Source organism: Phymastichus coffea, unplaced genomic scaffold, assembly GCF_024137745.1.
Source record: "Phymastichus coffea isolate CEN01 unplaced genomic scaffold, Cenicafe_Pcof_1.1 PCOF00003, whole genome shotgun sequence".
NCBI lineage: Eukaryota > Metazoa > Arthropoda > Insecta > Hymenoptera > Eulophidae > Phymastichus > Phymastichus coffea.
In genome coordinates this window covers 13,821,597-13,848,270 of record NW_026706814.1, presented here as the reverse complement: position 1 = coordinate 13,848,270, position 26,674 = coordinate 13,821,597, and the positions used below count along the sequence as shown (strand labels likewise).

The window sequence follows — 26,674 nt, the reverse complement described above, 5'->3', positions numbered from 1 at the left end:
ACTGAAATGTGTATTCAGCGTTCAAATCACACTTTCTTGGACTTGAATCTTACGTAAGTACCTTGATCTCTCGTTTGTGCCACTCGAGACCTACGCGCATTACTTCTATGACAGCCGCTTACAACGACGATGAATTCATGTCTAAAGGAAGTCTTACCTGTCTCTCGCGTCAACGACCGGCTGAAAACCACGAACTGTTTGGCTTGGCAGGCATCTGTGCCTCGATCCATCCGTTTGTCTGAATTGCAAATTGAAAAGTACATTCTAAAAATGACACATGACGTGTCAATGGCAGTGATCTGTACCTATAGCCGTTGTCCGTTTGTATATCGCTCAAGTCGTCGCTCTTCGTCCGAGCCTTTTCGCTGTCAATATCAGATAACTTTTCTTGCATCAAGCAACTTCGTTTCCTCGCGTTCGCGGTCTCCTTGTCGACCTTATCTCTCCGCAAAACGTCCGATTCCACGTTCGTTTGCGTTTTCTTATTCGACTGCAGGTGCGCGCCAAAGTCCCCCTTGCGCGTTTTCTTGTCCGAGATCTCGGACGATGAGATCGCGTCGTGAAATAGGATTTTCTCGTACTTGGAGCCTTTCTCGTCGCTGTCTCCCTTGATTTTGTCTTCCTTGGTCAGCCGCTCAGCCTCGCTCGCTTTGCGAAGTTCGATTCTCTTACCTTCGACGGAGACACGCTGATTATTCAAGCCCCATGAATACGAACGATACCGATAAAAATACCAACTTGAATTGTCGCTCGACATCTCTGAGAAATCAAAGTCGTCGGGTAGAGACGAATTGGAAGTCGCGAAGTGCGTATCGTAGCGGTTCTCGTTGTTATCCGACGTATAAATGTACGAGTCCTTTGAGAGATACAGAGCGTCAATAATTTTCTGAACTTCCACGAAAGCAGCTTGAAGCTTACCCGATCGTCGGCGTACGTCGAGCTTCTATCACGAGACGGATCACTGTCGACGGTGGATTGAGTGTCGGTCATTGTGCTGTAGTCCGCTCGGTACTGAATTCTCTCTCTCGGGGAGTAATAGGATTCGCGCTCGTCGACTTCGTAGTACTTGGTGTCATTGCAAATCGACTTCAAGCGCCTGCGATACGAAAGACAAATGTCTGCGCAGTTGACGCGTCACGCCGCGAGATATCGCCGCGTACCTCGGCAGCTCTTTCGTCTCGCAGCTCAGCGGCTCTGCCGCGACGACTTTATCCATGCGCGCCCGAGACTGGCGTTGGCGCTTGGTACGCCTGGTCGAGGTGACGTTCCTCTTCCTCAGACCGAACTCGTCAGTCTTAGATCCACGCAGAAGCTCGCGATGCTCGTCGCACTCGGACGACGACGACGACGACAACGACGACGACGACGGCTCTTCATCGCACTCAACTCCTGTTTGAATCGAATCTTTGTAAGTTGTCGATCTCTTCTGCGCGAAAAACGTTTGGTTTTCTCTACTCGGCCCAACACTCTATGCCGCGGCTCGAACGTTGCCAATTACCTTGCGGAACAGCGCGACGACCGCTTTGGTCAATCTCTTTAGTCTGCCAGGCTTCTCTCTGCGAAAGCTTCGCGACGGCAGCTCGTCGTCGCTGGGCTGCTCGATCTCGATCTCGAGTACGTCGTCGTCGCCGCCGATCTGGAGCTCGTCGGTCGTCCACGTTTCCGTGTCCGCTACGGACGTCGAGTCGTCCTCGCTCGCAGCTGGTTTTTTGGGCTGGCTCAGCCTGACAAATCCGAAGCAGTATACGCGCTCCTCGTTACTCGACGAGGCGTCTTCCGCAGGACCATCGAACACCTTGGCAACGCGCAGGAAACATTTTTCAGAATCCCATCGATCGACAGCTGACTCGCTCACCTGCATCGTAACGTCGTCCCGGATGGCCTGCGCCTCCAGGTCTTTGAACTTGACTCTCCGCGGTGCAGCGGCGTCCGGCTCTTGCTCTTCCTGATAGCCTGTGCTCGGCGATGATTCGCTCGGTCAAGTTTGTCGAAGAGCTGGGCGCGGACGTACTCGAGCGCGATACCGACCGTAGCTGTACTCCGACCGAGTGTCGTCGTCTGAGGTATCTGCCGGCAGCAGCGTCTCCTCCTCGTCGGGCTTTTTCGCCTCGGCGCCGTCCCTCCTCAGCCGCTTCAGCTTCTCTCTCAGCCCCGTGAGGTCCGGCTCGTCTTCCGACGAATCCCTGCACCGAGCGATCCACGATTGGCAATCGCGACGACAGCGACGAGCACGATCGAGATCGAGAACCTCTCCTCGCTCATGTCGGTCAGGTCGCCGTAGTCCAGGGGCGACAAGCAGACGGTGCACAGCTTGCCCAGGTCCTGGAAGCACTGCGGGCAGTAGACGCCCGCGCAGCCGGGCGTCGGGCACCTCACGTGCGGCGCGTGCCTGTCCCGCTCGGGCGATCCGCAGACGAGGCAGGCGCTCCTCGTCGGGAGCGGCGCCAGGCGGTTCAGCAGAGGGCAGACCGCCCAGAGGCGCTCGCGCAGCGTCACCCGCTCGACGCCGCGCGACAGGCCGAAGCTGCGGCGCAGCTGGCGACGCGCGTACTTCAGGAACGAGCCGCGGGACCTACAAAGGCTCGGTCGCACGCCACCGTCCGCCGTCGCCCGGCCGTCGCTCGGCCGGCGCCGATCGCGGGCTACCTCATGATGTGGTTGTACAGCCAGACGGCCCGCTGCTTCGCTCTGTCCGGGTAGTACTGGCTCAGCACGACGTGTCGGAGCCTCAGCCCGTAGGGCTCGAACAGCGCCATGATCCAGCAGAACAGCGTCATCGCGACGATCCTCGCGTAGGCGTCGTAGTCCGGCGGCTTGGGCTCGGGCAGACAGGGCGTCAGCTCCGCGTCCCGCCGGTGCTCGTCGGTGTACGGCGAGAACGCGACCACCACGCTGCGGTAGACGTCCGCGAGGAAGCCCGTGCCCCTCACCTCCACCGAGCCGCCGTACGGCTCCCTCGGCGCCGTCGCCTCGACGCGGCCGTGGTACCTGCGCGCGTCGAGCCGTGAAAAGCCGACGGCGAGTAGGGTGGCGAGTCGGGCGGCGCGGCTCGCACCTGACGGTGTCGAGGATCCAGAACAGGCAGTAGTCCGTGGCTATGTAGATGAGCAGCTTGACGGACGTGACGGCCAGGAAGACCGCCGACTTGGCCAGTCGGACTCTCTCGGCCTCGATGAGCAGGAGCGAGGTGAGCGGCGCGTACTTGCCGCGCTCGCGCCGGTTCAGCGGGAAGATCGTCTCCTTGTCCTGCTTCACTCGACGCAAGTCGATCTCGCGCATGTGGCTCAGGATGTAGCGGTTGTCGAAGCGATCGCTCGTCAGCCACTTGTAGCGGTAGTAGGCCACCCTGGATCGCGTTCGGGAGCGTCACTCGAGCGAGTCGCGCGCGCGCGCCCTTCGCTCCCGCTTACTTCAGGAACAAGAACAGGAAGAGGAAGCTAGTGACGAAGCCGACCCAGTCGAAGAGCGCCAAGAAGCGGTTCGTCCTAGCTTTGATTTCCGACGAGATGCCCCTCGACACCTCGGCCAGGCTGCGGCTCTTGTTGCTCTCGAAGTGAAACGAGTGCGAGAATTTTATCTTCACGTGGAGCATCGCCTTCATCTCCCGCGAGAATTTTACGAGCTCTGAGAACCAAGTAGACCGAGGTCGGGCGGTTGGTCAAAAGTCAAGAGAAAAGGACCGAACGGAGCAGGAACGAGGAGCTTACTCCTCCTGACCACGCCGACGATAGCATCGGACACGAAGTCGCTGAGTACGCAGACGAGATCCAGGGGCTTGAGAGTGTAGCACACGGTGTTGGCGAGGTAAGTGACGTCGCAAATCTTGTTGAGGTAGTCGCCGAGCTTGTCCTGGCAGTCGGCGACGGCTTCGTCCAGCGAGTTCTGGCAGCGCTCGTACGGCGTGCCGAGCCTCTTGTTGCAGATGCTCACGATGCTCGCCAGCCAGTCGAACGCCGACTTGATCACCTGCACTGTGCCGACCGAACGAATTCACGCTCCAGAGAGACGGACGAATAGAGAGAGAGAGAGAACGCGAGAAGACGATTATTGCGTTGCGTACGAATGCTAATAACCAGCCTCTTCATTGCGATAAGGGTCTTCTTGATCCGCTGCGCGATAGCTTTGACGGACTTGACTATTTGCGCCAGGGAGTCTCGCAGCGCGTAGAACGGTTGCTTCATCAGCTCGATCACCGACTTCACGGCTTCCTTCAGTTGTTCCTGCCGAAGATCCATTGCTAAATTTCTCAGCCTGGAGCTAGCTTCCGGACGCGACCCGCGAGAATCGTGAAAGCTGCGCGTCGCCGAGGTCCGGCGTCTCGACCTCTTCCAAAAGGGTCAAGGAGACAGGGGGGGGGGGGGGGGAGCTCTCGAGAAAAACAAAAAATTACGGTCGAATCTCGTTTCAAAGGGATTGCGTACTTGGCTGCAGGCCAACGACTCCGACAGCACGCCGATGTTGTATAGGGCATTTTTCGCCGGTCCGCTGAGCGCCAGGATGAAGGCGTAGGCCATGAGCGCCTGTCGGCCGCGTTTCGAAAAGAACTGCGGCAGGAAGAGGAACACCATGCACCTTGAACGATTTAATTACGTTTCTTTTTTCCATTCCTTTTCTCGGTCGATCGCTCTCTCCTTTCAAAACGCAGCGTAATCTTCATCTCGCGGCCGAGGAGGACTGATTTTCGCGAAGAAAGATCGACCCACTCGGGCGCTCGTTTTGTTTTTAAACAAGAAACGTCTCGGGTATAGAGTAATCGCCTTGTCTGTACTCTCTTTTTTTTCCCTTTTTACTTTTTACTGCGCAAAGAGTGTGACGTTAAATTGAGCGTGAGCCTGTACTTACGAGCGTCAACCACCAGAAAACTATGGGAGGAAAGGAGATAAAATTACTTTGTCGCGTAAATCTCATTCTCTCGAACTAAGGAAAAGAAGGAGAGGGGGGGAGGAGAGCTGCTTTTTCCTACGAGAACAAAAAAGTTATTCACCTGACGCGCGGATAAAAAGCCAAGCCAAGGCTCATGAAGACGCCGACGAGGCTGCAGACGACGGTGGCCGAGGCGAGGCCGAAGTGCAATTGGAAGACGAAGAACACGAAGAAGACGTAGGTGAGCGCGACGCCGCCGACGAAGCCGCAGACGCTCTTGGCGACGTAGTTCTCCAGGGTGCCGTCGGCTCTCAGCATCGCGGTCTGGCGGTGGAGCCAGGTGTTCTCCAGGCACGACGCGCAGCTGCCGAGGAGGCCCCTTATTTTGCGCCTGAGCCTGGACGAGCGGCGAGATTGCGAGAGGAGACAGGTCGGTCGGTCTGTCGACCGTGACGCGCCAGCGACGGCTCTCACAGTATTCTCCGTCGGCGTAAGCGCTGGCCGAGGGTGTAGCGCACCTTGTCGCCGCGGGATATCTCGATCGAGCGCAGCTTCTCGTCGCGGTAATCGCGTCGCGCCTGCCTCAACTTTCGCGCTTTTACCACCAGCTGGAAGAACGCCATTTCGCTCCTGGAGCCGTGCTCTTTGGTTAAGTCTCGCTCGAGCGAGACTTGTCAACAAAACCCTACCGCGTTTTGTTTTTTTCTTCTTCTTTTTTTTCCACTCGTCCTATTCCTCGGTGCACGCTTGACTTGAGCAGAGGCAACGAATCGAGACTGTCCACGCAAAGGCAGCCTCCCTTTGCTTCTCGCGCCGACGGCGAAACTCTCCCACGCGCGGGCGCCGCGGCGTGACGAGGAGCGCCGGTACTGGGATTCCCATTCGTCCGGCGGTGTTTCCTTCCGACCTCGGTGCCGCAAAGCGTCGTTCCTTCCCGCGGCTTGCTTCTCGCGGGGACGTGCGAAAAGTGCACGCGAAACCGCGCCTCTCGAATCGCGCGCGGCGCCGCCGCCACCGCCGCGTGCGCGCGCAGCGCCGCCCCCCCCCCCTCCTCCCCGCCACGCAGCTATCGCTCGCGCGCGCCCGACGTCGAGTCAGTACGCGATAGCGAGCGCACGCGAGCGGACGTCGCGTCTACGCCCGGAGCGCGTTGCGGTGCGTGATCGACACGACGATGCGGACAAGCAGTGGCGTCGCGAGTTGGTGCGTCCGCAGCTGAGCAGCGCGAGCAGCGACCGTCATGACCACCAGGGAGCTCTACGTCAAGGTACGCGCGACCCACTTCGCGGCGGAGGGGCGACCGCCTCGCAGCAGACGACGGCAGTGCACGCGCCGCGCGGCCTCTCCGCGTCCAGCTGCGCGTCGACGAGGACGAGGCGCGCGCACAGCTGTTTGGCCGCGCGTTCCCTTTTGCAAATCGACGACGATCGCGAAACTGTCTCGCGTGTGGGGAACGGAGATTGCGCAATCGACACTCGCGCGCGCGTCGCGTTTTCCCTCCAGCCTGTAGGCCGCCCGCGACTCCGGGATATATAGGTCAGCGGGACGTCGAGCGCGAAGCGGACGTTTCTGTGCCTCCGGCCGTCGGTCCACGCGACCGCGACGATATTGGCAGAACGTAGAAAAGGATGGAACGTCCAGAGCAGTGTGTCTCCGTGCCACGGCGAATCGATGCAGCAGCGCGAGGAGGCTGCTGCACGCGGCCTTGGCCTCGGGCTCGGCGCAGAATTTTCGGCGGCGCGACTGTTTGTCGTTGTATATCGCCGTGGCAAAGGTAAACACCGCGCACGCGAGCGAGCGAGAGAGAGGGGCCAATCAATAACACGCGGCAGGCGTCGAACTTCGGGGCGAGTCGCGCGCTCCAAACCGAGCGTCTGCCTCGCGATAAGCGTCCCTTATCTCGCGCGGAGCGTCAGTGGTCACCTGCTTCCGCGAACGGACCTTCATCAGGGCGAGCGAGGCTAGGGGAGAGGGAGGAACGCTCGTTCGCAGGCAGGTGCAGCGCGACCGCTTCGCCCTCGGTCGCGAAACAACGGCGCTCCGTTTTTTGCTCTTCCGTCGACGCGCGAGGCCTCTCGTCGAAGAGTTCCCCGAGCGAAACGACAGGATGGCAAACAGCCGAATGGCGAGAATCGTTGTCACTCGGTGCAGGATTCGCTGAGAAAAGCTTGGCGTGCAGCGGAGACCGAGTCGAGTGAGCAACGAGGCAAAGGACAACGCAAACTTCACGCTCCGCTGAGGTACTCTGTGTTCACGCGTGCGAACGTGATAGCGAAACTCATTGGAAGTTCGCGGAACGGCGCGTGTCCTCGCAGCCCGAGAGCGCGGGAGTCTGGACTGACGGGAGAGAATGCCGTTCCGCTTGCCGTCGTCGCGGGAATCAGAGAGCGCTCGCGAGTCGCGGTCGTGACTTTCTCCCGACCTTTCTCTCCGCTGATCCTGGAGGATAGATGCGCGCGCTCTCGGAATCGTGCCGCTCGCTCGGTCGTAGCTCGAGTCGGCCGCGCCGCCCAGGCCTTTGTGCGCGTTTCGAACGCGTTCTCGCGATCGTTCTCGACCGGCCCCCGCGAACGCTCGTCTCGTGCCACGAAGCCGAAACGGGACGAGCGTTTCCCTCTTCCGTTGACGTGGCTTGGCGAAACGAGTTTGGAGAAGCGCTCGACTCCTCTGGAAGCTTGCCGCGGACAGTTCGGCGAGTGAAAGGGGTGTGCGCGCGGCTCTCCATTCCTACGGCAAAGTGGCTCGGGAAAAGCGAGGCTCGCCAGCGCGATAATTGGCTCTGCGCGCGATAAGGAAAAAAGGGTCCGCTCGCGAAAGAAACTGTCGGTTTCCTCGTTAACGGGTAGTGCGCTTGTACCGCGGAGCGCCGAGTAGATTTTCCGCGCGACTACTTTCACGCGGCTCGTCGAGTGGCCGCGGCAGCCTCTCGGAACTCCCGGCTTCTCGCCCTTCGATTCCTCGGCTCTCCTAGGGAATGCGTGCCGATCCTCGATGAGAAAACGCGCCGTGGCGCCCGTCTCAATCGCTCGGACTAAATGCACAAATGACTAAACGACTGAATAAGTGGTCGCAGGTAGCGCGACCGCTGCAGCGATAAATGCCTCACCGAGTTGCGTAACCACTTCTAGCCTTTGAAAGTCAACGCTGCGTTTAGCCAACGGTGTCACTGTCGCCACTTGGCAATCGTCGAACGATATACATTTTGTGAATTTTGTTTTCGCTATGTAAATCGGCGTAATTTTGAAAAAGCCTACGGGAGAAGGGACCTTTGTGCGTAAAACGTGGAGCTATGATGAAATGCAATTTATTCAATTGTTCTATCAAGGTGAAACATGGCGAACTAGATTGCTTATTGGCAAACGGGGGTATCGCAGCAGCCAGGGTAGACGGCGGTTTCGTTGCCTGGAGTTACATCCTTCAGTTTCTTACCCTCCTCGCATCTTAGGAACGGGCAACTATAAGAAACGTTGGGCAGAGACGGTATTTGAAAATCAATTCGCGCTACGATGAATGCAAACGAATGGACTTACGTGTTGGCGGTCAACGTGGCGATGCTGATAGTCTCGTTCTTGAAGGAGAAGCACTCGATGTTCATGCACTGACTCTCATTGAAGAGTTCCTTCACGCTGTCGTAGCAATCCTCTGCGGGCACAAAGAACAAATTCCGATGTAATGGAGTGAAACTGATTCCAACGCGAGCCGGTATAGCGATGAATTTTCAGTTTGAACCAAAAGACTCGCGAGGATGAGCGCAGACTTACTGTACAATGGGCTCTGAGTGGAGTAAGCCACGAGGCAAAGAACAGCGAACACAGTCAAGAATTTCATGGTTATTTCTTTTTCTCGCGCTGCAGAGAATTCAACGATTCAACTGATACTTTGCCCGCTGCTGGATTCTACTTTTATACCGATTTCTTATCTCCAATCGAGCGAGTTTTTCATTCTTCGCGAAGAAATGTACTTATTTTTTTAACGCAAGTGCCGCCGTAAATGACATGTGTACGCCTGCAAGAATTAATCGAGTGTAAAAAACATATTAACCTGCATAGAAATCTCTTATTCGTGGAAAACTTTTGGCCGGATTCGTCTCGAAAATTCTATCGTACATCATTACTCATGTCTTTTTACATATATTAAACATTTGCAAAGCTGATGCCGTTATAGTGGAAGATTTAACTGTAATTTTGTTTGCCTTGATTTATACGTTTTGGCGTATAACTCTGTCAACTATATAAATCCAAGCAATCTACTTTCGCAAACCGGAAAAAAAAATCTGTTCAGGATCCCTTTCCTGCAACAAATGTCCTCGGTATAGTCTGCCAAAAGAGATTCCGTCGACCATCGAGCCCATGCTTGAAACAAACGGAATTTTTCTTTTTTAATGAAATAGTTTTTTCTATTTCTATCAGTTCACCCCAAAAAAATTGAAATCTCCAAAAATGAATTAGAAAGTCAGGCATTTCGAAATAGGAATATTGAAATCGCATGTATTGCCGCCGATGAGCTAGCCAATTGACTGGAGCTCGCGTGGCAATTTGACATCAAACGACGTAATCCGACGTCGGTTACATAATAACAAAGACGCCGAATTTAAGCAAAAACGAAGTAGCACATGTTGCGCGATATCCGAAAACGGCAGAGCTCGTATGATTTATCGCCTCGTTCGCGTTATCTGTTGCTGCCAGGCTGAGTCAGCTAGGAGGATTCGACGTCGACGCCGCGCTCGATAAGATTACGCGACACCGCCGCGCTGCCTTCGACACGCCGCCTCGCAAAATGCGAATCGCGCGGGAAAGATAGGTGCAGCCGATCGGCCGGGTCAGCGACGAGGCGTTGACGCGGCGGGCGCGAAAATCGAGAGCGCTCGCGGCCGAAAGTTGGCCGGCCTTGGAGCGCGCGCGAAGATCGCACGCACGCGAAGCCAGAGGCGTGCCCGTGCAATCCTGTTAAAGCGCCGGCGAGGCGAGAGTCCAACGTCCCGTTGCAGCTCGCTAAGCGACGCGAGCGAGAGCGGGTGGAATGGACGCGGAAGCCCTGCAGGGAGATCGACCGATTCGCGAGCTGCGCATCACCTCGACGCGGCTCCGCTGCGGATGCTCATCGGATCGATTTGGATTTGCAGTGGCGCAACGCGCGCGCGTCCGATAGACGCGTGGCGCTCGACGAGAGTTCGGGGGCCCCGTTCGCCGACTCGTAGAGGCCCGAGTTTTACCGTTACGCGCGTGCTGCGCTTCTCTCCCTCTCTCTCTCTCTCTCCATATCGCTTGGCTAGTAAAAACGAGAGTTCGCGTAGCACGCCGCCGCTCACGCGCGGGAACCTTCGCCCTCAAGCGGCGCTCACAACGAGCCGACGCTCGCGCTGCTCTGTCGCCTGGCTCGCGGATTCGCGGGAAGCCGCGAATTTGAGTAGAAGTAGCCGAGGTCGATCGGACCAGTCGGCGACAGAGAGGAAAGAAGGGAAACGGCGTGCCGAGGAGCCTTCGAACGCAGTCGCGCGGTAGCGTGCCAGCGCCCGCGCCGAGGCGTTGTGAGGCGGGTCTGAACGGCGCGGAGAAAGACGGAGAACAGCCACAGGTAGCCGAGCTATTAATTGGACGGCACGGCCGTCGCGTGGGAAAGGCTCGCGCGTAATAACAGTTGATGCGGGCGCCTTTTGCTCCATTTCCACCTCCGTCCGTCGAGATTCTTCCTCGGATCGTTCGCCAGCGTCTTGGCGCTGGAAGCGGCGAGTTCGACCGTCGATCCGGCAAAGGCGCCCATCGCGAAACGCCCATCATCCGGTCGTCGGATGCGCCTCCGTACTCGCGCGTGTCGCACAACTTCGCGACGCTTGGAGTCCAGTAAGCGATTGTGCAAGCGTACGCGTTTTTTCTTTCTTTTTTCTTCCATTATTTTCTGCAACTCTGCGAGATCGTGATGTAACGTTATGCGCACTCGTCTCGCTGCAAAATTCGCACCTTTGAACGGGAGCACGCGGCGCCAAATCCACGTTACGCGAGAGCACGCGCGCTCCGCGGAGCGACGCGATTGGATCGCTGCGCGCGTCGCGGCGCTCTGCTTTCTCTCGGAGCGGCTCGTGGCATTCCGAGCCGAATCTCGCACCTCGTCGTCGATGAGAAAACCCTTTGCGAGACGTCGCTGCTTCCTGTATCGCCGGCCAACTACAGGCACGCCACTTACCGCAGAGTCACGCCCAATTTACATAACCGATTCTCCTTCTGTTCTCCGCGCACGCGTAAAAGAAACAGACCTCGATGAATTTTCACTCGGCTACTCGCTCTGTGATTATCCACCTCCCTCGCAACGACGGAATTCCACAGTGCTGCGATAACAATAATAAAGCGAAGCCGTTGCTCCTTTTTACGTAAGCGCGAACAGTTCGACCTGAAGCTCCTTTATAAAAAAAAAAAAAAAATGTTCGCTGTAACAACCGACACGTCGTTCACCGACGGCGAGCAGCGATTCCCGCGTTAATTTGAGCAGCGAGAGAGAGAGAAGAGCAAAGTGTAACAGGCCGCGGCGAAAGCGTGCACTTCGCGTTACGCAAGTCTAAGCCGTTGCGCGCGCGCGCGTGCGTCGAAAGGGAAAATGCCGCGGCGTCCGCGATTAAATTAATCGGTCGAGGAAAAACGGCCGACGGCGCGACTGTGACCGGAGGCCACACGAGCGGAAACCGCAAAATGTCCGCCTCTCGCCGCGGCGCAGCGTCGGGAAACGCTTCCCAGACGACTTTCCTCCGCCGTGGACGCGGGGCTTCGAAAAATGCTGCCGACTCGTCGCTCGCTCTCTCTCTCTCTCTCTCTCTCTCTCTCGAGGTGCTCCACACGACGTGCGCCGAAACGACGGTAACCGGCGATTTTCCGGCTCGCGCAACCTTGACCGCTACCAAGTTTAACGCTCTCTCGGAGCCATCTCGCGTATCGATGACGCGCTCGCAATCAATAAAACCGACGGGGGCGATCGGCGAGCGAGCAGTTTTTTTTTCCAGCGAGACTAGATTCACGGCAGAGAGCGAGAGAGCGCGCGATCCGGAGTTATTATATTTTTGCGAGCAGCGCGACTTTTACGGCGGCAATTACTTTGAAATCCTCGCTGAGCGTGGAAAAGGCATCGGAAACAAAGATCGAGTCGTCGACCTCTCCGCTCGCCAGCAGATGTCCACCTACGCCTCGACGGAATGCGGTCTCGCTGGCGACCGTCCCGCTTCTTTTCCGGCCGACCTCTCGGCTGCGTTGGCCGCCGAGGGAAAACGAGGATCCCCGTCGCGACGCGCTCGAAGTTGTCGCGAGGTGGGGGGAATCCATCTCCGCGCGTTTCGCCGAGCACCGCGCTCGCCTATCAAGCGGATCGATCGGCGAGCGCGCGAGGACGACGGAAAATGCGATCGAACGCAGCGGCAGAAGCGGCCAATCCGTCCGAAGCGAAAAGCTGAGCTTCTCGCGCGCTCGCGTACCGTTACGATCGCGGCCGCGCTGTCCGAGCTCGCGCATTCCGCGGAGATCGCTTCCGGGATCGCTGGCGCGTCGCGAGGCGGCCCGATCGCCGGGTCGGGGCGCAACGGCGCCGGGACGGGTCTCGGCCGCAACTGACGGCGGTGGCGTTGCAGGGCGCGCGAGTATGGGTGCCGCACGCGGACAAGGTGTGGGAGGGCGCGGTGCTGCTGGAGGACTACGGGCCCGGCCAGCAGCGGCTGAGTCTGCGCACCGAGGAGACGAAGGAGGAGAGCCGCCAGCTGGACGTGCGCTCGGACGCGGACCTGCCGCCGCTGCGCAACCCCGACATCCTCATCGGCGAGAACAACCTGACCTCGCTCTCGTTCCTGCACGAGCCGGCCGTGCTCTACAACCTGCAGGTGCGCTTCCAGCGCCACTGCATCTACACCTACTGCGGCATCGTCCTCGTCGCCTTCAATCCCTACAACGAGCTGCCCATCTACGGCAACGACACCATCTGGGCGTACCGCGGACAGGCCATGGGCGACCTCGAGCCCCACATTTTCGCCGTGGCCGAGGAGGCCTACACCAAGCTCGAGAGGTGCGTTCGTCGGCTTCGCGCACCGAACCCCCGCCGAGCTTTAACGCCTCGCCGATCGCTGCCGACAGGGAAAGCCACGACCAGTCGATCATCGTGTCGGGGGAGTCGGGTGCCGGCAAGACCGTCTCGGCCAAGTACACGATGCGCTACTTCGCCACGGTCGGCGGCTCCGCCAAGGAAACGCAGGTGGAGCGGAAGGTGCTGGCCTCCTCGCCGATCATGGAGGCCATCGGCAACGCCAAGACCACGAGGAACGACAACTCGTCGCGGTTCGGCAAATTCATCGAGATACAGTTCAACAAGAACTACCACATCACGGGCGCGAGCATGCGGACCTATCTGCTGGAGAAGTCGCGGGTCGTCTTCCAGGTAGAGGGCGAGGCCGGCGCGTGCGAGCTCACGGCGGGTCAACGCGGGCCGTCTGTTTCAGGCCAGCGACGAGCGCAACTACCACATATTCTACCAAATGTGCTCGGCCCGCGAGCGCTTTCCCCACTTGGGCCTCTCGGAGGCGCGCGACTTCCACTACCTGAACCAGGGCGAGGACACGGCGATCGACGGCGTGGACGACCTCGAGTGCTTCGACGAGACGATCGGCGCCCTCGCGATACTCGGCTTCGGCCCGAGGGAGCAGGACGACCTGCTGCGCGTGCTGGCCTCGCTGCTGCACCTCGGCAACGTGCGGGTGGACAGCTGCGACGGGCAGGACGCCGAGAGCTGCTACATATCGGTGGGTGCGCTCGCGGCTCGCGGCTCGCGGCCCGCGCCGTCGGGCGGCCCTCGCCAATCGCGCTCTCTCGTGTGCTTGCAGCCGACGGACAGCCACCTGCTCGCGATGACGGAGCTGCTGGGCCTGGACCCGCGGGCGCTGCACAAGTGGCTGTGCCACCGTAAGATCGTGTCGACCAGAGAGGTGATCCTCAAGCCGATGAACGTCGAGCAGGCCGTGGGCGCGAGGGACGCGCTGGCCAAGCACATCTACGAGGAGCTCTTCGGCTGGATCGTGGCCCACGTGAATCGCACGCTGCAGTCGCCGGCCAAGGCCCACTGTTTCATCGGCGTGCTGGACATCTACGGCTTCGAGACCTTCGAGACCAACTCGTTCGAGCAGTTCTGCATCAATTACGCGAACGAGAAGCTGCAGCAGCAGTTCAACCAGCACGTGTTCAAGCTGGAGCAGGAGGAGTATCTGCGGGAGGAGATCGAGTGGACCTTCATCGACTTCCACGACAACCAGCCGTGCATCGACCTGATCGAGACCAAGCTCGGCATACTGGACCTGCTGGACGAGGAGTGCCGAGTGAGTGGTCGCCCGCGGCTCGTCCGCGTGGTCCGTGCGTGCGCCTACCGACAGCTCCGTTTGCGCAGATGCCCAAAGGCTCCGACGGCTCGTGGGCGGAGAAGCTCTACTCCAAGTGCAAGGGCTCGAAGCACTTCGAGAGGCCGCGCTTCGGCACCACGGCCTTCCTCGTGCACCACTTCGCCGACCGCGTGCAGTACGAGACGGCGGGCTTCCTGGAGAAGAACCGCGACACGATCATCGAGGAGCAGGTGGAGGTGCTGCGCAACAGCCAGGTAAGCAGCCCCGCGCTCGGCTCGGCCGAGCTGTCCGCGCCCGTGGCCTGACGCGACGACGCCTTGCCCTCGGCAGAACGCGCTGCTGCGCCGGCTGTTCTCCGACGGGGAGAGCGCCAGGCTGGCGGTGCCGCGCGCGCGAGTCAAGATCAGCGCCAGCCATCAGCACAGGCCCGCCGCGGGCCCGGCCGCGGCGACGACGCCCACGGCCGCGGGCAAGAACAAGAAGACCGTGGGCTCGCAGTTCCGCGACTCGCTCAACATGCTGATGTCGACGCTGAACGCGACGACCCCGCACTACGTGCGCTGCATCAAGCCCAACGACACCAAGGAGTCGTTCGAGTACAACGCCGTGCGCGCGGTCCAGCAGCTGCGCGCCTGCGGCGTGCTCGAGACCATCCGCATCTCGGCCGCCGGCTTCCCCAGCCAGCGCACCTACGCCGACTTCTTCGCGCGCTACCGCTGCCTCTGCAGGTTCAAGGAGATCAAGCGCGACGACCCGAAGGAGACCTGCAGACGGATGCTGGCCCACTACATCAAGGTACGCCGTATCGCGCGGCCGCCGCCTCGCCGCCTCGCCCCGCCAACGCTCCTGTGCTCGCTTCCAGGACAGCGACAAGTTCAAGTTCGGCCGGACGAAGCTGCTCTTCCGCGCCGGCCAGGTGGCCTACCTGGAGAAGCTGCGCGCCGACAAGCAGCGCGAGGCCTGCCTGACCATCCAGAAGACGGTGCGCGGCTTCGTGGCCGCGCGCCGCTACCGGCAGCTCCGGCGCGCCGTCCTCGGCCTGCAGCGCCACGCCCGGGGACACCTCGCGCGCCAGCGCGCCCAGGCCGTCCGCGAGCAGCGGGCCGCCACGAGGATACAGGCCTGGGTCCGCGGCTGGACCAAGAGGACGAGCTACCGCAGGCTCCGGCGCGCCGTCCTCGGGCTACAGGCCCACGGCCGCGGCGCGCTGGCCAGGGCCAAGTTCGCGAGGATGCGCAGCGAGGCCGCCGCCGTCACGATCCAGCGGTACGCGAGGGGCTACCTCGTGCGTCGCGCGTGCAGGCGCCGCTTGCGCGCCATCATCGTCGTGCAGGCGTGCGCGAGGAAGTTCCTCGCCAAGCGCGAGTTCAAGAGGCTCAAGGTGGAGGCGAAGAGCGTCGAGCACGTCAAGTCGCTCAACAAGGGGCTCGAGATGAAGATCATCAACCTGCAGCACAAGATCGACGAACTAGTAAGCTCCGCCGCTCCTCCGCTCTGGCTCGCCTTATCTTCGAGCTGTTCCTTCATTTTTCTTTCCTTTGCTGACGCTTCGATTCGAGCTTTACCATTTTCTTTGTGCTTGTCGATCGATTTAACATTGTGTTGCGAGATGCTTCTCTCTGTTTCCTTTCGTAGCCGTAGCTTTGCGCTGTGTGGTAAGTTTTCTTTCTCGTAGCTGGTAGTTTCTGATGTTTTCGGGTGAGTGCGCGAGCAGTTTTTCTTTGCGAGAACGGCAATAGTTTAACGATCATATTTACCTCGATGACGACAAGTTCGATAAAAACAATGTTTATTACATTTTGTTAGTACGCCCAGATAGGGATTCTGGTACCCAGAATGCTTGAATATGTAAGTTATTCGCCTAAGTATATCAGTATTTAAAAGTTCGTTATACCTTCGATGTTTCTCTCTGAATGTGTTTTTCCAATTTTTCTTAACGCAATATCCAAGGAACAACAATAACATCATGGTATTTTGCACTCTCTTTCCAACGGAAAACTCGAGTCCTCCATTAATTTTAGCGTAAATAAAACGTTCTTTGAAATCAGTCATTTTTCACGAAACCATTCACGATTCGCTTGTGCCGCTGTAAGTTTCCGTAAATCATTTGACTTTCATTGGCTCGTTATCCGTAGACAAGGTGTAAATTGGACAGTAGCCTGTAGTAGTCCTTAGTAAAAGTGACCTATCATAAGAAACGTCCTAACGGTCCCGCCAGTTAAATCGACGCATACCTGCGCGGAAAAACGTAGACGAAAAGATCTCGCGTGACTCTCAAAGAAAAGACTCACTTATGACGAGTTCAATGTAAATACAAGATCCTTGAGAGTCACTCGAAGATAAGGCATGTGCATGCTCAGTCGCCACCAACTAGGGCAGCAGAGGCGAGCCGCATTAAAGCGAAAACACTTGTGTCCGCGATGCAGGCGAAGGAGAATCAGCATCTTAAGGCGCTACAGCTGGAACTGGGGGAGGTGAAGAGCAAGCTGGACGGCTACAAGGCCGTGGAAATGGAGAACCGAAAGCTGAAGGCGATCGTGCGGCAGAAGGAGAAGGAGCTCGAGCAACTGCAGGTGGCGGTGGAGAAGGAGAAGGACAAGCGGCAGGAGAGGATAAAGGTGAGGCGAGCGGAAGGTGGTGGGCTGGTGGGCTCGAGCGGAGGGGCGGCTGAGAGCGAGCACCGCTGTCCCCAGGCGAAGGACCGCAGCCTGATGCAGCAGGAGGCCGAGGTGCACCGGCTGCAGGAGGAGAACGAGCGCCTCCGCGGCGAGCTGGCGCTGTCGCAGGAGAGGATGCGCAGCTCGGAGCGCGGCGCCGAGGACACGTACAAGAGCCGCCTCGAGCGCCAGAAGAACCTGCTGCTGATGGACCAGGACCAGGACCGCAGCGCCTATCAGCGCCTGCTCAAGGACTACCACGAGCTGGAGCAGCGGGCCGAGACGCTGGAGCAGAAGCTGGCGGCGGCGTGCGCGCCGGGCCACGCGAGGTCGCTGAGCAACGCCTCGAGCGGCAGCGGCGACAAGCCCATGCACGACGACTCCAACGCGGACTTGGGCTACGGCTCGGTGCGGTCGACCGCCTCCTCGGGCACGCCCCACTCGCGGCTCGAGACGATCGATTGGAGCCAGAAGCGCTCGGAGAGCCCGCCGGAGGGCAGGCCCGACGGGCCGACCTCGCCGGGCCCGCAGTCGCCGCTCGACGTCGGCCTGGTGCTCAAGCTGCAGCAGAAGCTCAAGGACCTCGAGAAGGAGAACGGCCGGCTGATCCGGATGGTGGAGGACTTGGAGCGCGAGTGCCCCGAGACCGACGGCGGCGTGGCCAGGACCCACGACTCGTTCAGGGTAGGTTGCCTCGGCCGCCTCGGGCGCGCCGACGGCCGGCCGGCCGCCCCCGGCTGACCGCGGCTCGCTTCCGTCTGCGCGCAGATGCAGGAGCTGGAGCTGGAGAACTCGCAGCTGAAGCGGGACCTGGGCTCGCTGCGCAAGAGCGTCGTGGAGGCCGACTCGACGACCGTCGTCCCGCGGACCCTCGTCGGTGAGTGGTGGACGCGCCGGGGCGGCGCGCCGACGCCCGCCGGCGCTCACGCCAGTCTGCTTGCAGAGCAATTCGAGGCGCTGCAGGCCGAGCTGGAGCGCAGGCGCGAGGAGTGCGTGCAGCTGCACACCGTGCTGGCCGACCACACGCGCCGCATGAAGGCCACCCTCGGCTCGGCCTACGGCCAGGACGTCGACTTCGTCAACGAGGACGGCGAGCTCGTGCTCGCCTTCGAGGCGCAGAAGAAGATCAACAGGTACGCCGGCTTCTCCGCTCTTCTTCTCGGCGGTCGCTCGCGCGCACATTAACCCGATCAACCGTTTTCTTTTCTCGCTCTGCGTCCGTGTTTTTCCGTTCAAGAAAAATAAATGCACGCAGTCGAAGTCAAAGCGTTAAGCGTAAGCTCGAAAGAATGCAATGCATACCGAAGGAGGAGTGAGTTTTACAATGCCTACCTGTCCCTCTCTCTTTAGAGCTTCAGTGTTGTTTTTTGGATAGAGCTCGTTAGAATATCACGCGCAATCCCTTCACATTCAACTTGTTGGCGGTCAAGTCTTTGCCACCGTAGCCTTCTCCGTCCCGTAAAAGAGGTTGTGTCTCTGTATATAATATTGCTGATGAGCGCACAGGAGTATTAGCAGCTAAACCATCAGATAGAGCTTCGAAGTAGAGTAGGAGCAAGTGGACGAGAACAACCTACCTACAAATCTCGATATAACGTTAGGGCAAACTAGAAGCGCGGACAAATCATGGCAACGTTTTCGTTCATTCGGCAGACAATTGGAAGACGAGCTGCAGGCCAAGGAGCGTCAGTGGAAAGCTCAGAGGGACGAGTGGATGGCCGAAATCGAGAGGCTGCAGGAGGAGGTTCAACGCCAACAGAAGATACTGTCCGTCAACTTGAGCAAATCGCCGCAGACGCAGACGGAAGCCTTCATGCAGTACGAGATCACGAGGCTCACGTCCGAGAATCTGGTGAGTGCTCGGCGCGGAAACGCGCCTGTTGCCTCTCTGCGCGCGCTTAACCGACGGCTCTTCGGCGCAGGACCTGCAGGAGAAGTACGACAAGGCCGCCGAGGACTGCAGAAAGCTGAGGAAGCAGATGAGGATCCTTCAGAAGCGACTGCGCGAGGCAGGCCGTAAGTACACCCGAAATCAATGACGCCTCACTGTGCGTCTGCAAGCCAGACAGCTGGTCGATCTACACGTGTGTTATCTGCTTTTGTAAACCGCCCGACAAGTCGACGCAGACAAACCGACGACGACTCACAGATCGCGAGCAGCACCGCGATGCGTGCCAAACAGTCGCGAACGCGCGCCCGTCGCATCTACCTGGACTCTCGCCCCCCACGACCACCCCGCCAAACTCACCTCTCTCTCTCTCTCTCTCTCCCTCCGTTTGTTTTGCAGTGTCCGAGATCGCCGAGCTGAGCGTCGACGTCGTGTCGACCACGACGAACGCGTCGTCCGGCGACAGTGGCACCGGCTCGATGATGCAGGCGGCCATTCGCAAGAAGGAGCGCGACTTCGAAGGCATGTTCGAGTTCCGCAAGGAGGACATCAACGTCGTCCTCCGCAATCTCATCGACGGTAAGCGGATAACGGAAAAGAAAAGTAAAACGCGACAGAAAATTGACAAACGAAACGCAAAATCGCAGACTTGAAGCCACGAGTGGCGATCACGCTGCTACCCGGCCTGCCCGCCTACATCCTGTTCATGTGCATTCGCCACACCGACTGCATCAACGACGACGAAAAGGTGCGCGAGCTGCTGACCAGCTTCCTGAACACGATCAAGCGCGTGGTCAGACGCAGCGACGACTTCGAGTGCGCGGTACTCTGGCTCAGTAACACGCTGCGGCTACTACACAACATGAAGCAGTACTCCGGCGACAAGCCGTTCCAGATCGGTGAGTCTCGAAGCGAGCCGCCGCCGCCGCCGCCGCCGCCACGTGCCGTCCACCATCTGAACGCGCGCCCTCCTGTCTGTCGCAGAGAACACGCCGCGGCAGAACGAGCAGTGCCTGCGCAACTTCGACCTGAGCGAGTACCGCGTGGTGCTGAGCAACGTGTCGCTGTGGATCTTCAACAGCATCATCAACCAGCTGAAGGAGCGCATGCAGCCGCTGGTGGTGCCCGCGCTGCTCGAGCACGAGGCCATCGCCGGCCTGAACAGCCGGGCGAGCGCCGCCAGGACGCGGCGCGACTCGGCGGGCGCCGGCGACGGCGGCCTGCAGGACGGCGCCGCGGACACCAAGGGCCAGGAGAAGCTGAACCTGCTGCTCGAGCACCTGATGATCGTGCACAAGACCCTGCAGTACCACGGCGTCGATCCCGAGATCATCGTGCAGATCTTCAAGCAGCTGTTCTACTTCATGTGCGCCAGCGCCCTCAACAATCTGCTGCTGAGGAACGAGCTCTGCCACTGGAGCAAGGGCATGCAGATCAGGTTCAACCTGAGCCACCTGGAGCAGTGGGCGAGGGACGTGCAGCTGGTGCCCGCCACGGACTCGCTGCAGCCCATCGTCCAAGCGGCCCAGCTGCTGCAGGCGCGCAAGCAGGACGAGGACGTCGACTCCGTCTGCGACATGTGTAACAAGCTCACGGCCAACCAGATCGTCAAGATACTCAATCTGTATACGCCGGCCGACGAGTTCGAGACACGCGTGCCCGTGTCCTTCATCAGGAAGGTCCAGGCCAAGCTCCAGGAGAGAGGCGAGAAGAGCGAGCAGGTCAGTGGTCGATCGAGTCGGGCAGCTTTCGGGTTCCACGCTCATCGCTCTGTGCTCTCTTTTCAGCTGCTCATGGATCTCAAGCACACGTTCCCCGTCAGATTCCCCTTCAGCCCGTCGAACATCCGGCTGGAGGACATCGAAGTCCCGGATGTTCTCAATTTGCCGATGCTCAAAAAAGTCTAACGGCGCCTCGCTGTTCCCTCAACACACACACACACGCGCGCGCGCGCTGATGCATTTATAACGTGTCATTCGGGCTTTTGTTTCGAGAAAGGGCGCGCACACTTCGCCGTACTCTTCGCGCGATGTCGAAAGAAAACAACGCTAGCTAGATATATATGTCCAAGACCATATTTTGTATGATTTTTTTTTACGTACTCTACAATGGATTGCCCAATTGCGCGCTCGCGAAAGCAGGAGAGTGAAAGTTGTATACGTGATGCCATAATCATGCCTTCAAACTGTTTTCATCCTTAGAAATAATAAGTACAAATTTAGTTTTTCGAAACACGAGTGATGGGTGAAAAAGTGTATCTGATTCAACGTACCGATGTGTCTCTGAGATGTGAAATCATACATGTAGATACAATGATACACAGGAAAGATGTTTGACGGTGAAAGGCTATACAGGCACTATACGTTTTTAACGTTTTACGTGTAAAAATGAAAAATATTTTTCAATATTGCCGAAGAATAATTTTCATGATATTGTATAAAAAAAGTTATTCTATTAGCTTTATAGATGGAGGTTGTATTGAATAGTAGCTCAAATATATAATATTTTTCAAGTGATATATATTTACAGTGTAATGAAGAACAAATCTATCAATGTTATAAAATTATAAATTTTAGCAGGACGTATAAAGCCTTGAAGTAATCACGAACATTTTATATGTATCATTGATTTTTAAAATTTTATAAAAGTTGTATTGTTTCTGATTTGTGTCTGTTATCTTCTGGAAATAGGGTGTAAATTTATAAGTAGAATTTAGTAAAGTGATGTTCAAATTATTCACGATATTATTTATGCCTGAGTTAGTTGGTTAATTCTGAATGTTGATGAGTATAGTTGAGTGTTCATTCAGTTTATCACGCTTCCGTTCATATCGTCGAAAACTGAGACAACGTTCGAAAATTGAAACGAAATATTTCAAGAAATGAATGATATATTGAAAATTTAGATATTTTTTGAATGAATTTAAAAGTGAAACACAGAATCGAAATAGGTAACATTTTTTTCGATTGTATACAAATTCAAGCTTTTTAGCACTCTCTGTCAAGATTAACAAGGATTATAGATAGACATGTACAAAAAAGTATCAGAGAAAAGGGACGAATAAGCTTCGGGTCTATTGAGATATGGAAATTATGCAAATGAAAAAAGTTATATTAAAGATCTTCAAAGTTTTTACAATGAAATTCGTGTTGTTAGGTTGAAACCGAGCGCAAGTATTATAGCATAAATAATGCATTATTATTGGTGCCATCGTAAATGAAAACAAAAAAACTTCCTTTTTTCAATTTACCTTGCGTTCGAATAATAAGCTCATCACGGATACGTAAGCGGGCGCATTAAAAGTTTGTATAAAGTTAATTCAAAATTCTGTGCCAGAAAAACGAATTCGTCGTTTGTTTTCTAAAATTGAAAAGTATCTTCCATTAACGTCTTCGATTACCATAATATGATGTAACGAATTAATTTTGTTCCTATGATCAAGAAATATATAAAATAGAACGTATTAGTGCTGTTTTTCTCATTTCTTATTACTTCCGTTTTTCTCACTCGAACATTTTATACTTGCAAACACTTAATCGAGAAACAGTTTTACGTACCTTCTCTATTATAATAAAAGTATAATTTTGCTAGTGAAAATAAATTCTGGTAATTTTCAGTGAATTTAAAAACAGTTCTTTTAATAAACCTTAGCTTTAATACTTTTATTTGTATGAATTACTTTTACAAAGACCCGTGTGAAAGGTGGACAAAAGGCGCAATAATCTACTGCTTTGGCAGTTAGTACGTGTAATACAAATGCATATAGAATAAAAATGAAGCGTGTTAAGAATCGGCACGAAAAATATTTGATTCCTTTATGAAACAATTATAAAGTTATTTTTTTATATATAATGAGAGATGAGACTTTTCACTTATTCATATCCGTCAGCTGGGGAACGAATATCGTCAATTTTTAGGATCATCTTGACCAACTGCGTAGCCAGTAATATTTGTTGTTGTTTACTTTTCAACGATTCGATTACATTCTGCACACTCATATCTAAAAAGATAACAAGTAGTTGTTTAATTTATCTAACAATTAAAGAAAATTAACCTTTTACTTTTGATAATAACTTACCGTTGGTGCCACGATTCATGCAGTCAATACCGAGGGCAGGATTTTGCTCAGAAAGTTGTCTTGACTTGACCTCAGCTAAAGAATTAACCGAGGATTGACCACAGTTCTCGGCAAGTGCCATGGGAATCGCCTCTAGAGCGTCAGCAAATGCACGAAAAGCATATTGTTCTATGGAGCTGATTTTATCAGCGCTGGCAGCACATGCAAGAGAGCATGAAATCTCAGATGCACCACCACCGTATACGATTTTCTCGTTTGTTACCAAATTGCGCACAGTGCAAAGAGCGTCATGAATGGAACGCTTGGCTTCTTCCACTATCTGTAAAATACGTTAAAAAATTCGATATTTTTACGTGTCATAAGAATTTAGAAACGATAATTTTATTAATGGAAGAAAATTGTCACATCCAAGATAAGTTTAATAATAATGCTAATATTATTTAACTGAAAAAGATCTTGGATGCTTTGATTTTGCAAGGTGTCTGAACAGTAAAACATATATTTGATGCCACTGGAATTCTCCTTGCCAATAAAAATAATAATTAATCATATATTTACCATTTTGTTTCCACCACGGATGAAGATCGTGACAGCACGAGAGTTTTGGCACTCCTCGATTACTAACATCCTATCTTTCGTGGTACCAAAAGTGAGCTCTCTAACTACGCCAGCATAGCCAAGTTTTTCAGTTGTTAGCTCCTCGAAACGTGGAACGATGCGACCGCCGGTGGCAATGGCAATTAGCTGCAATAAAGTGAATTTTTCTTTTGCATTTGATTTTTGATTAAATTGAATTCAACATTTATTTATGTAAATAATAACTCTCAGATCTCATAATCTTATATCATTGGAGACACTGTAAAAACTGAATCCTCGTGTTAGTTCATCTCGTAAACTTTAATTATTAACAAAAATCGAAAAAAAAGTCCGGTAAATGTTGATTATCAAAAGTTTCGAAGATGAGTAAAATGATTCTCACAGCTTTTACCGTCCTCTGTTACGCATTGTCATCAAGGAGCAAACAAAGATTTTCAAATGCTTTAGCAAAAGAATTTTACCTCGATTTCAGGACCTCCGACCCACCTAACAGCTGGCAACTGTTTTTGGAGGAGCAAATGATTAGCTTCGTCATCAAAGCCCCACTGACAAATAGCCAAAGTGGCACCAGTGCTCTTGACTTGGTCAACCATGTTGGTGAACTTTTCGTGTTCATATTGTCTCAGAGCTTTATAGTCTTCCACTGATGTAACGTCCAACTTATGTTTCGTTTTGGGTTTTGGGGGCTCAAACGGACACGTGAGAATAGCCAATTTAACTTTTTCTAATCTCTAAAAAAGCCATTCAAAAATCTTTCAATTATATGTTAATGTATAATAAACTACACAATAATGTTGCTAAAGAAGATCCTTTTTACTTTGGGCATTTGTGGATGACTGAAGTCTTTGTCAATGATAACACCTTTGACCAACATGGAATCTTCTAATCGTCCACCAACTTTGCCTTCAACTTTTATTAGTTCAAAATTTACATCTCTTGTTTTTAAATCTGCAACAGCCATTACAGCATTAACTGCAATTTCTGCCATTTGTCTGTGGCATTTATTGACACTAAAAAATAAAATGAAATCATGAAATTGTAATTTTTTTGAAGATATTGAATGCTCTGATAAATTTTTTTAAAAAATAACCCTCAGGTCTCATAATCTTTGATCATTGAAGCAACCGCAAAGAACTTTTTCTTAGCTCAAATAACTTTTTAATACTTTTCAGATTTAGCATATTTTAAGTAATTTAAAGATTTGCAAAAATTATGAGTATCAAAAAGTTTTATCAAATCAATACTAAAGCTCTTTACACTTCTCTGTTGCGCTTTATCGTCATTGGGTAATAATTTAATTTGTTAATCAGATCTTCAAGTATTAATCAACTCTTTCACTTACATTTTGGAGCCAAGAGTGGTTAAGGCTACCTTGATTAGAGGCTCAAGATTATTGGGGTTTACGGGAAAATCCTTGGCAATGGAATTCAAATGTTCAATTGCACATTGTGCAGCCAACTCAAAACCGTCAGCTATTCTAATTGGATGAATTCCTTTGTCCAACAGCTGTTCTGCTTGTTCCAACAAAGATCCAGCCAACACTACAACACCTGTTGTACCGTCACCAATTTCATCATCTTGTGACTGTGACAATTGGACCATGAGTTTGGCAATTTCATGGTCTACATCCATATTTTTCAGAATAGTAGCACCATCATTAGTGACAGTGACATCACCATCAGGACTGACTAATAATTTGTCTAGACCTTTGGGGCCCAATGAAGTTTTGAGAGTATTAGCTATGCTTCGAGCAGCAGTTATATGTGCCTGTAATTTAAAAGGATGTTTAAAATTTATTTTTACAACTGATAAAATATTATGTTTAATATAAGCCAAGAAAAACTTATAATTTTATCAATTTCAACAGTGTAATATTAATCTAATTATAACAATTTTTAATACACTTTCTTGTTACTAAACTTGAAGATTAAATAATAAACAATCAAGTATCATAACTTAATATATTATGATTATTCTATCGAATCATGCATAGGATAAGATATAAAAATCATAATATAAAATTATATTTTTAACATATATCGATAATGTAATGACAATTTTTTTAACGCACTGTTGTAGAAATTGTGCCCTCAGAATCTGTTATTTCATAAAAGTATGTGCTAGATAAAAACTGTATATTCAAACTTGTTACGCCTTCTGAACTTTAAGTTCTGTCAAGGATGCCAATTTTGTACTGAACATGAAAAGTTATTAAAGATGCATCAACTTGAATATAACAGTTTTTTTCCTATACTTTCATATAGACAATTTCATCATTGGACATAAAGATAATAAATCTACTTTTAATATTTTTACAATAATTAAAGGTAATTTACTTATTATATTAATTGACAAGAATTACAAGCATATAAATATAAACAATTATATAAAATCTTTAAAACTCCTGCAGTACAATAAAAAAAAATTATTAGAAATCAGATTCGGTTTAAATTAATAATACATAACCAAGATTTTGATGTAAAAAACCAGTTCAAGCTATAATTATTTTAAGGAGACAATGTTAACGCCTTATCATTTCCTTTTATGGTCATAAGCTCAAGTAAAACGGAAAAGACGAGATTACTTCAAAACATAATTAAAATTATTTTATTAAAATAAAGTACGCTCCATATTAAAAATAATAATAATGCATCAATCGGCGAATATAAGTTTTTTTTTTCTGAAGAAGAATATCTTATTAAATTGTAACATTTCCTCAAATAAGCTACTAGAGAAGCCATTTTTTTCCAGAGGTTATCATGTGCGCTCTACCTATATCCTGATGCATTATCAAGTGTTACTCGAAATTATATAGTGCGAAAAATATTTTTAATACGATATTGATAAACGATTTAAAAATAATGTTAAATAAATCAACACAAATATAACAGACAAAAATCGTTAAAAAAAAGAGGTTTAACCCGCACCTTAATAGCTTCGTTGCCGGTGAGCCGTTTTTGCTTGTCCTGATCACGAAGGATGATGAACGGCTTGCCAAACTCATCGAAGGCGATGGATCCAGGTAGGGTCATCATCTTGAAAGCCGATTTGTTGTACTTATTTCAAGAAGAAATTAATATTTTTCGTCGAGAATTTTAACACGCGCCTTGGCCTTCACTCGCTTCATCAGAGGTAACCATGTTGAGTACTAGCGGAAGTGCGTACAAACGGAATCGCGTTCTTTCATCTTAAAGTTTCTTGAGCGCGAAAAATCAAACTGTTGAGTTCTATTTCTA

General features: G+C 53.2%; 4 protein-coding genes across 4 annotated transcripts; 1 reads left to right on the top strand and 3 right to left on the bottom strand.

The window, feature by feature from the left end:
* Positions 1-169: 169 nt before the first annotated feature.
* Positions 170-5,486, bottom strand: LOC131666078 (DC-STAMP domain-containing protein 2-like). The gene is made up of 15 exons (XM_058938446.1): positions 5,338-5,486; positions 4,985-5,260; positions 4,422-4,572; positions 4,061-4,220; positions 3,708-3,971; positions 3,411-3,624; positions 3,056-3,346; positions 2,647-2,988; positions 2,249-2,572; positions 2,029-2,183; positions 1,499-1,953; positions 1,161-1,426; positions 919-1,096; positions 739-856; positions 170-672 (listed from the first exon to the last, which is right to left on the bottom strand). The coding sequence occupies exons 1-15, from the start codon at positions 5,484-5,486 to the stop codon at positions 170-172; spliced, it is 3,846 nt and encodes a 1,281-aa protein (XP_058794429.1).
* Positions 5,487-5,976: 490 nt separating this feature from the next.
* Positions 5,977-22,219, top strand: LOC131666268 (unconventional myosin-Va). Its single transcript, XM_058938784.1, has 17 exons — positions 5,977-6,130; positions 12,470-12,897; positions 12,966-13,266; positions 13,328-13,627; positions 13,709-14,197; positions 14,266-14,472; positions 14,549-15,013; positions 15,081-15,689; positions 16,645-16,836; positions 16,912-17,559; positions 17,644-17,752; positions 17,819-18,008; positions 18,529-18,727; positions 18,798-18,891; positions 19,163-19,342; positions 19,411-19,662; positions 19,748-22,219. Exons 1-17 carry the CDS (start codon positions 6,104-6,106, stop codon positions 20,668-20,670), a joined length of 5,613 nt encoding a protein of 1,870 aa, XP_058794767.1. The 5' UTR covers positions 5,977-6,103; the 3' UTR covers positions 20,671-22,219.
* Positions 8,158-8,751, bottom strand: LOC131666282 (uncharacterized). The gene is made up of 3 exons (XM_058938810.1): positions 8,625-8,751; positions 8,394-8,505; positions 8,158-8,318 (listed from the first exon to the last, which is right to left on the bottom strand). The coding sequence occupies exons 1-3, from the start codon at positions 8,689-8,691 to the stop codon at positions 8,213-8,215; spliced, it is 285 nt and encodes a 94-aa protein (XP_058794793.1). The 5' UTR covers positions 8,692-8,751; the 3' UTR covers positions 8,158-8,212.
* A 207-nt stretch (positions 22,220-22,426) lies between the features above and the next one.
* On the bottom strand, positions 22,427-26,569 carry LOC131666275 (T-complex protein 1 subunit epsilon). Its single transcript, XM_058938797.1, has 7 exons — positions 26,366-26,569; positions 24,781-25,205; positions 24,256-24,448; positions 23,900-24,169; positions 23,400-23,585; positions 22,842-23,160; positions 22,427-22,763 (listed from the first exon to the last, which is right to left on the bottom strand). The coding sequence occupies exons 1-7, from the start codon at positions 26,471-26,473 to the stop codon at positions 22,636-22,638; spliced, it is 1,629 nt and encodes a 542-aa protein (XP_058794780.1). The 5' UTR covers positions 26,474-26,569; the 3' UTR covers positions 22,427-22,635.
* Between the last annotated feature and the right edge of the window lie 105 nt (positions 26,570-26,674).